A 9923-nucleotide genomic window follows, 5' to 3' on the forward strand; every position below is an offset into this window, starting at 1 on the left:
CGATGCAGCAAAAAAGAACGTGCGGCGCTGAATTATGTAACAACACTCTCGCACACTCACACTCACTGATGCACACATGAGGACCCTCAAAGGTTTCTTGTATTCTGTGTGTCTGCAGTGCTGCAGCTGCACGTGTAGAGATCCTGAAATCCCCTCTGGTCAGTTTGGAGTCAGATTCAAAGGGGTTTTACATCTGAATTTAATCTCAACATCAGGATCGATGCCTGGTAGAACAGACTAGGCCTGTACATTAACATGACACAGGAGTAAATCTGTTCCTGGTGCTGACAGAGCTGAAATGATTAGTCGATTAATCATTTGAGTGATTTCTTAAGGAACAATGTTGGTACCTTTGAGTTTTTGAGTGGAAAAAACAATCAATTTGAAGCAATTTAAAGACTTGTGATGACATTTTTCGCTATTTTTCTGACAACTTTATAATTATTTTGTAGGCTGTTGTTTGTGGTGATGGTGTTGTTATGTTTTTAGCCTACCTTCACTGATATAAATGGGATGGACAACATAATAGAAACACTGTCAACTACAAACTGCAGCCTGCAAAATGACCACACAGTCGAATCCAAGAGCCTTGTTTGCAATTATTTCTTTAATGCAGTTAATGCCCTCCCGAATAATTAACTCCCGATTTCGAGACAACAAAGCTTGTTTTCTCATGATAGCAGGTTAATTCTCTATTCTTGGGAAAACAAAAAGCCAATTTCTCAAGTTAACGAGATAATTTGTCTTAAGAAAATGTCTTTTATCTTCTCAAGATCACAGGAGAAGTGAGATCTTGAGAAAAAAGGTGTTTTCTAATTATAAAATTTCTCGTTATCTCGAGAAATCTGTCTTTTGTTTTCTCGAAAATCGACATAGAGTAACACTTTGTCATGAGAAAAAAGCTACCTGCTACAGACAGAGCTGAAACGGATGGTTAATTAATCATTTGAATATTTTTTTTTAGCAATGGTAATGAAAAATAAAGATTTCTTGCTTTGATCTAAAAGTAAACTCTTAAGATTTTGGCTGTTCGGACAATGCAGTTATCTTGAAGTCGTGAGTCATGAGCTCGTTTTCTCATGATAACGAGTTAAATTATGTAGATTCTCAAAAAACCAAAAGGCAGAAAAAGAGATAATTTATCTCTAGAGAACTGAAAGTGAGCTGTCTTTTTTGGTCTCGAGAAAAAGTGGTTTTCTCCTGATGAATTATCTGGTTATCTTGAGAAATCTACCTTTTGTTTTTATCCAGAATCGACACAGATTAACACACGCTTTGTTTTCTATCTCCAGATAATGGCAGTTAGAAAAAAAAGCAAGCAGGGCCGTTTTCAGCTCCCATACACTGACTGTTGAATTAGACTGCATTAGTTCAAACTGGCTGTACCTCATAAACTGGCAGTTTATTGCAGACAAAAACATTTGACAGTAATCTTGAAAATAATCCGCAGATTAATCAGCACTAATCTTTGGTCGCCGCTCTAACATTCAGCATCTTTCTGTCTGAATGTAAATACATCAGAGCATCTCTCACAGCCAGAAGGACTCGTGTATGTGTGAGAGCGAGGAGAGAGCTGCTTTTCTGAGCAGTAAGTGTGAAGGAGGCTGCTTGCAGCTTGTTGCATGATTCAGTGAAAAATCAGACACATCTCCCTGTCGACCTGCTACTGAAATATACATTCAGCATCTTAAAACAGCATAATGTATGTATGTGTGCGTGAGAGTGAGATGAGTGCTCGTTTAAGTGAGTAAAATGTGCGGCTGGAAATTACTGTACACTTCAGTCTCGGTCGTCATCTGGATGGCAGGATCCCAGCATGGGCCCGAACAACAAGGAAATACTCTGCGGTGCTAAAGCACCTATAAAAACTTTCAGACTGATCCCCTGTGTAATTAGAGGCTGGAGGAGAAAATGCTGGCGATAATTAAAATCCTACCCCCTTTACCTCTCAAACATGCTCGCTTTAGCTTAATTGGACCCGGTAACATTTTACTCTGCATTGTTTTGCTCTGTTTTGCGGAAGCCAGGGATCGAGATGGAGGACGGGGTGTTTGAATAAAGCGTAGGAATCGGATGATGAAGTGAGAGGAGATGAAAGGTCGGGATGGTGGGAGAGAAAGCGACTCATAGGAGCGCTTTCTCAGTTAAGCTGCGTCAGGAATAACTCAGAACAGCCTCACCAGATTTTGCTTTTTTTTTTTGGTCAGTCAATGCTCTTTTCTTTCTTTCCACCATCTGATTGAAATTCTTTAAGATCTCGCTTCATCACACTCGAGAAAAGAATAAAACTGAGCAGCTGACAGTGTGATTTTAAAAAAAATGTTGAATTACAGTGAAAACTGGAGTCCACGCTCGCATGTGTACAAAGCAGCAGCTGGTATTTATAGCGTGGCTGTAGGTGTCGAGTGAGAGGAGTGTGGCCTCGTGTGCTTCTCTTGTTTATAGCGAGACACAATTTCCTCAGATAAAGAGTAGATTACAGTATGTGTGAGATTAGATAAAGACTCATTTAAAACCTAATCTGGCTCATCCTCTTAAAGCTCTCCAGCAAAGGAAATGTAGACCCTGCACCTCTGCATGTGTGTGTGTGTAAGAGAGAGGAGTGAGCGTCCATCTCTCAGTGCGGCACCCAAATAAGTTTTCAGCAATCCTCCTCAGGTCCAAATATGGTCAAACAAGCAGTGGCTTTAGGGATTTGGGGCATGGTTGAGTTCAAAGACAACAAGATGGCGAGTTGACATCAGACGGCATAGCTCCAATCTTTCAAACGTGGGTGAGTCAGAGAACGATGTAGGACAAAAACACCCTTCACAGACAGTGACTCAGAGCCACTGCGCCACTCGGAGGCACTAAAACATACCAACAAACATTTCACTTGTTTATTGAGGAATGCATAGTCTTGTCTTAAGTGTGTGTCTGCACGTGAAACTTCCAGATGAATCTCATCATGCATATTTTATGAGACAAGTTGAACCAGCAGGGGGTTCACTGTTGAGGAATGCCTGTTCGTATGTTGAAGTTAATTTCACTGGAGTTGCAAGAGTCTGAGTAGACGGAGTGAGAGATGGACGGGCAGGGGGAGGGAGGGTGAGGAGTTGGCTCCTGGTGGTGCAGAACTCGGGCCAGCAGGGTTGATCTTCCCTCCTTCTCCTCCTCCTCCTCCACCTCCTCTCCATCTCTACCTCCTGCATCCGTAGGAGGCGGCGGCGACGATGGCCTGCTGCTGGTGTTGTGCGTGTTCCTGTGAGGTGAAGGAAGTGGAGGATCACAGTTCTGGTTTGAGAGGGGGAGTGTGTGGGTCGGAGCCGCCCAGGATCCCTGCTCTCCATCTTTATGCTCCCACTGCTCCTGACAGCTGAAGCTGGGCTGATCTTGCGAATCCTCCCAGCCGTCTCCTCCCTTCAGATCCTCAAGGTCATCTCGCCTGAGGACTTCCAGATCCCGGTTCTCGTACAGCAGCGTGGCGGCGCAGATGAAGATGAACAGGCCCACTCCCATGACCGCGGGCCCGGCCAGCTTCATCCTATCAATGTGGGTTTTGCCTCGGCCGCCCATGACTGACTTTGGTGCTGCAGATACGTAGCCGGCCACTGCAACAGCCATCCCCACCAAAACCACCATTACACCCAACAGCAGCCACACACCCGGCGCAGAGCTCAGGTGCAGCTTGGTCTTGAAGGCTTTGCCTTTCTTCAGGTGTCTCCTGCATGTTGGGAGGCAAGCAGGCGATGACTGGGAGGAGTGGGAGGAGGCGGGGCTGCAGACAGGACTGGCTTCTGTCATCCTCTGGCTTCACACTGGACAGAGAGAAGACAGGAAAGAGGACTAAGAGCAGAAATGCAAGAATTAAGTAACTAAGTGTTGCATGCAGCACCAGAGGGAGAGCGCTGGGGGTGTTGGAGAGATAGTTTGCTCTGCATTGCACACAACAGGAAATAGCTGCTTTAATAAGACATGTGGCAGAGTTAATGAGATGCCAACCTCTCTGCAGCTCCTCCAGTGTCTCTGTGGAGCCACACAGAGACTCTCTCCAGTCTCTCTACTCTACCCTGCAGCAGCTTCCCTGAACCCGGACTGAACTGCTATCAAACCGCTCATTCATCATCATGGGAATAAATACAAGTGACCCCTTTCAAGACCTTGTGATTTCACTTCACAGTCTCACTGCAGTCATGAAAACAGTCCCATTACTACGGTTATTGCTCCAACTGAACTCATGATTTAATTCCGCCCGGAGCGAGTGAACACAACGGGCGATTCAACAGGACGCACACGTTGGTGATAAATGCAGTTTTTTGAGTGCTTTTACGCATCCATCTTTCATGGTATATTTTAATTGACGTTGCGCTACAGCACTGTTGCTGCCCACAGTAATTCACCGCAGTTCACTGTCCGGTTACTTTAACGCAGTCCATGTATAATCAGATTGAGTACTTGCCTTGTTTTGGACGCAAATCCGAAGCAGAAACTGGCTCCTCGGCATCATCAAGATAAATACCCCTGAGTTGCGTTATTCCTCCCACTCCTGCGTGTGTTAAATCCAGACTTTCACCGTATTCCTCCTCACATGAAGACGGTTTTTTTATGCGTTTCTTGACTGTGTGAGTCAGTGTGCAGCTCAACAGCGAGCACTGCGGAGCCTGAAATGAAGCTTTTATAGTAAATACCAATCTAACTAAAAGTGGTGCAAAGCCGCTCTGCCTCTCCGTGTCCTCGCTGCTTGTGCGCCTCTGCAGCCTGCCTGTGTTTTGATTTGTGTGTGTGTGTGTGTGTGTGTGTAGAGGAGGGGTCGTGGGAATCTGTGGCTGGTCCAGGCCAGTCCCACGGTGAGCCCAGTTATTCTTAGTGATCACCAGCCATCTATTTATCTCCTTAACAACAATACACTTGACATTTTTATTAATGTTTTCAAACACATAATGTGCAGGTTTATTTTCAGACAGCCAATGTGATTTCATTCGGTTCTGCATGGTCTGAAAATCACTTAGCAGATGCTTGAATTTTGCTTAAAGGGGGAACACAGATTTTAAAGTCAGTTCAAAGTCTCGGGGAGTAACACTGCATCAGTGGAAAAAAAAAAAAAAAAAAGTTGTAAAAAACCTTTTGTGGCTCCAGAGCACAGGCTGTAAAAGATAATGGAAGTAGCCACCATGACGTCACCCATTGGTTTGTTGACTGCCATTTTGAAGCAAGAATCCAGTAACAGCGCAGGGCTTTCAAGCCAGTATTACACAGTGGCCAAAAGTGGAACTTCACTGGTCTTGTCGGTCACGAGGTGCCATTGGGCCCAAAAATACTTTTCCCCATAGACTTACACTGTGATAGAGACGTTGTAAATAGTGGAGCAATTGTTTTTGAATGTCTCAGTCCAATAACATTTTGAAAGTCTAGACGAGTCGCACATTTCACAGTCATTCATGTTTGCAGAGGGCTATTATGGAAGTTAGCCGCTCAGTTGTGCTCGGCTGCCATACATCTCTAGTGTGCTTGCTCTGGGCCTCACGAAAGATCTAGGTAATTTTTATACCGCATACATTGAGCTTTTTTGGCTCCATGCGCCACTGAGCAGTTTTCGTAGGAATAGACTGGGGCACACCTCCAACGCTGTATCCAGTTCTCTTTATACATCCTTGTTTCGAAGCCTCGAGATCTGCATTTTGGCCGTTGCCATCTTGGATTTTTGAAGCCTGCAGTGACCGCATTTGGACAAGAGTGTAGTGCTAACCGTTAGCAACTAGCTTTGTTCGCATGGTGCATTTACAGCCACGGTTAACTGTGATTATGCTAATGCTAATTTTTGCTAGTAAAAAAAGGCTTAAAAAAACAATTAAAACTAATTTTATTTACCGGAAAAACAGAACACAGACTCCTTAGCGGGTTTTTTAGTACAACCAAATGCTGAACAAGACTTATTTAGGCCTAACCAACGCTGTCATCTTGGTAGCCTCAAATCAGCCATAGCCCAAACATGCAACACTGTAACCTTTAATCAGATGTTATTGGGTGAGTTATATAAAATCCATCCCCTCTACAGTTGTCATGATTATTGAAATTAGCTAGAGACTGAACCCATTTATTGTACCAGGCTGTAAACATGTTTATTTCTGCTGTAAAGTTGAGCATTTTAACATGAGTGTCTATGGGGATTGACTCGCCTCTAGAGCCAGCCTCAAGGGGCCTTTCAAGGAACTGTATTTTTTTGGCACTTCTACATTTTTTAGTCCCGGAGGTTGCTGTTTGCTCCAGAGGGAACTGCATGATGACGCCTGCTAAATTACATGGAGTAGTGTCACTTAGTAGAGCCAGTGCTGTTGGGCCTGAAGACTACACGTTTGACAGTGAAAAGGATTTGTGGATGGGGAGTTAGAAAGAGGGGAGCTCACCAGACTTCAGACTGTAGCCCGTTTTTCATCTCTGCCCGAGGCGCGTGGCTCGAGGCTGCGTTACCCAACTACGGTTGCATTGCATTGCAGTTAATGCAGTTTTGACAAGAGAAGAAGAATGTGTGGAATGAAAAAAGACGACATCTCTGTGTCTTCTGCATCAATTTTTTATTATTTTAAACTGTCTGAGTCTGACAGTGGCAGTGTGGCATGGTGCATTATCCTGCTGGGGGGCCACTGCCATTGGGGAGTGCCGTTGCCATGAGGGGGGTTCTTGGTCCGCAACAAAATAATCAAAGTTATTCACTTCACCTGTCAGTGGTTTTAATGTTTTGGCATATCAGTGTATATTTCAATTACTGCCTAGAGTGGAGAACTCTTTTAAGTTGTAAAATCCATAGCAGTGCTCACAAAATGTGTGTGACATGGTTTCATTTACTACATTCTGGCTCACGTCTATCTGGGCCATTTTTGGTAGCCATGGCACAGTTTCAATGGCAACAGGTGTCACTTGGACCAGATTTGGGCCAACAGCTATGGCCCATACCACTTGTCTGCATTAATGTGACTTCCAGCTTGTTGCATAGAGAACAGGTGTGACAAATACACAGCATGGTGGTTTTAGGGTGAGCAGCAGCCAGCTGTTAGCCAGATACGGCCCACACAGCACTCTGGTTTGTTGCCTGTTTGCATGTGGGTCATCACGTATAAGCAGTACACAACCAGCCAGTTTGAGGGTTGCAACCACATTGCAACATCCTGTCCCCAACAAATTTACAGAAAATGTGGGTCACAACGCTGAGGTAGCTACAGTTCAATGTTTAGAGCTATCTGTTTAAACAAAACATACAGCTCCGGAGCTTCGTGCCGATATGACTCTACGCACATACGCTCTGATGTTGACAGCTGAGTAAACCTCCTCATCCATTTTTAATACAGATGAACATTCTGGGAAAAGTTAGTAAACTGACCTTGAGTTTGATTTTTTTCCTCAAACTAAATGTGGTGGAGGAAGTATTCGGATTATTTACTTTAGTAAATGTACCAAAACAACAATCTAAAAATACTCCATTGCAAGTAAAAGACCTGTATTCAAAAATTTACTCCAGTAAAAATACACAAGTATTATTTGCAAAATTTCCTTTAAGTATCAAAAGTAAAAGAATTGCTTCTGCAGTGTGACTGATAAATGATCATATGACATCATTAGATTGTTAATACTGACGATGCATTACTGTGTTGGGAGCATTTTACTGTGTTTAGCTGCTGGGTTGGAGCTAGTTTTAATTACTTTATATACACTCACTGGCCGCTTTATTAGGTACACCTGTTCAAGTGCTCATTAATGTAAATAGCTAATCAGCTAATCACATGGCAGCAACTCAGTGCATTAAGGCATGTAGACATGGTGAAGACGACCTGCTGAAGTTCAAACCGAGAAATGGTTGTTGGTGTCAGACGGGCTGGTCTGAGTATTTACTGGGATTTTCACACACAACCATCTCTAGGGTTTACAGAGGATGGTCCCAGAAAGAGAAAATATCCAGTGAGCAGCAGTTCTCTGGGAGAAAATGCCTTGTTGATGCCAGAGGTCAGAGGAGAATGGCCAGACTGGTTCAAGATGATAGAAAGGCAACAGGAACTCAAATAACCACCCTTTTTTTCAGCACCTGGTTGAACCTATGCCACAAAGAATCAAGGCAGTTCTGAAAGCAAAAAGGGGGCCAACATGGTACTATCAAGGTTCCCCTTATAAAGTGGCTGGTTAGTGTATAGTTAGGTGGTGAAGTCTAGTAGCTCTCAACCTAGAAGTCAGAGCCCATCTAAGGGGTCATATATCGAGGAGAGTTGTGAGATGATTAACTCTGCATTCATGTGGTGTCGGAAAAGTTGTAAACATTTGGAACCAGGACTCGGAAAGTCAGTGAAAATCTTGGTAAACAGGAAGCTGCATTGATGTCATATATGTTCGGTTGATTGGAATTACCTTTTTATTAATTCACATATGCATGTCAATTTTTTGGTAAGGATGGAATGAGCTGCACCTTAATAAACTATCCAATCTTAATCTTCTTTTCTGGTGCAGAAGTCAGAGAAATGTCACAATGTGACAAAGGAAGACTCGCACACAGAGCAAAAGAAGATTCAGACTGAAGTCTGGATTTAAAAACTTTGTATTTTACATGTTGCAGGGCTGCACAGACAGTGAAAAAATGTGCAAAAAGTGCATTTCGGCCCATGTTGGACTTTCCTCAGTGCAAAATGGACTGAAACATTTGCACTTTATGCACATTTGCACATTATTCATCTGTCTGTGCAGCCCTGGAACATGTAAAATAGAGATTTTGGAAATCCAGCCTTCAGTCTGAATCTGTTTTTCTTCTGTGTGCGAGCCTTCCTTTGCTACATCGTCAGTTATTTGCTCACATGTAATTTGTAATATGGTATCAGATTGTAACCGTTAGTTGCTGTCCACGTAGAGCGACCTAGATTAAACAGTTGATTTAATCTTATAAATTGTGTTGTAAAGCGTGTACGATGTTACTTTCCACCTCTCACTTTGATGTTTAACTTTGAAGCCAACACGGACAAGATGTCCTTCAGTACAAGAGCTGTAAATTAAACTTTAAGAGCTACTTAATCTTCATTATAACTAAAGAAACTCCATCTGCTGCTGAAATCTGTGATACTCTTAAAGCTCCAGAACAAAAGCTGTGGACCTTGAGTTGTTTTGTCAAACTACTGTACCTCAGAAATGCATTAAAGGGACAGTTCACCCCCAAATCAAACATACATATTCTTCCTCTTACCTGTAGTGCTTTTTATCAGTCTAGATTGTTTTGGTGTGAGTTGCTGAGTGTTGGCAGTATCGGCCATAGAGATGTCTGCCTTCTCTCCAGTATAATGGAACTAGATGGCACTTGGCTTGTGGTGCTCAAAGAAAAAACTCAGTTACCTGGTTACTCAAGATGGTCCACAGACCTTGACGTGAGCAGTTTGAGTAGTATTGGACAGTTTGATAAGTAATCAGGGGGAATCTGAACCGGGGTTTGGTGTGTCGCCAGAGACGTAGCACCTAATTCTGGGCTCCAGCAGCACGACCAGTGTCTCACTCAGCTCCAGCTGCATTTTGAGACGAATCCTAGTGCAGGGGCAGACTAAAACATTTAGCAGCTTTAAAGGGAAACTTCACCGTATTTCAAAATTCATACATGTTATTCCTGTGGTCTCAGACAGTCCAAAAATATTAGAAAAATTGGACAACTCTCTCCCAAAGCCAAAAGCTACAGTACTAAAACTCAAATTTGTGATGTCATAGGGTATCACGTCTAGAGCTGCTTCCAACTGGTCCAGCACCAGGGTCCAGATTTCTCCTTAGTCATTGGTTCAAAGTCCACACTTTAATGTATTTAGCATCATGCATGTGTAGCTGTCCATTAGTCACTCACTCTACAGCAGGAAACGGCACTTCAAAATAAAAGCTCTGTGCTGGAAATTCACTGTACTTAAACATAAAGTGTGTTTTTTACAAACTTGACA

At 43.2% G+C, this 9923-nt stretch overlaps 1 protein-coding gene across 1 annotated transcript; it reads right to left on the minus strand.

Moving 5' to 3' along the window:
* Positions 1 to 980: 980 nt before the first annotated feature.
* On the minus strand, positions 981 to 4719 carry LOC126391799 (uncharacterized). The gene is made up of 2 exons (XM_050046739.1): positions 4439 to 4719; positions 981 to 3797 (listed from the first exon to the last, which is right to left on the minus strand). The coding sequence occupies exon 2, from the start codon at positions 3781 to 3783 to the stop codon at positions 2986 to 2988; it is 798 nt and encodes a 265-aa protein (XP_049902696.1). The 5' UTR covers positions 3784 to 3797; positions 4439 to 4719; the 3' UTR covers positions 981 to 2985.
* Between the last annotated feature and the right edge of the window lie 5204 nt (positions 4720 to 9923).

The sequence above is a fragment of the Epinephelus moara genome, chromosome 6 (genome assembly GCF_006386435.1).
Source record: "Epinephelus moara isolate mb chromosome 6, YSFRI_EMoa_1.0, whole genome shotgun sequence".
Lineage (NCBI taxonomy): Eukaryota > Metazoa > Chordata > Actinopteri > Perciformes > Serranidae > Epinephelus > Epinephelus moara.

What these genes read in the sequence shown, in the direction of transcription:
- LOC126391799 (XM_050046739.1), bottom strand. Translation starts at nt 3,783, where the DNA reads ATGACAGAAGCCAGTCCTGTCTGCAGCCCCGCCTCCTCCCACTCCTCC.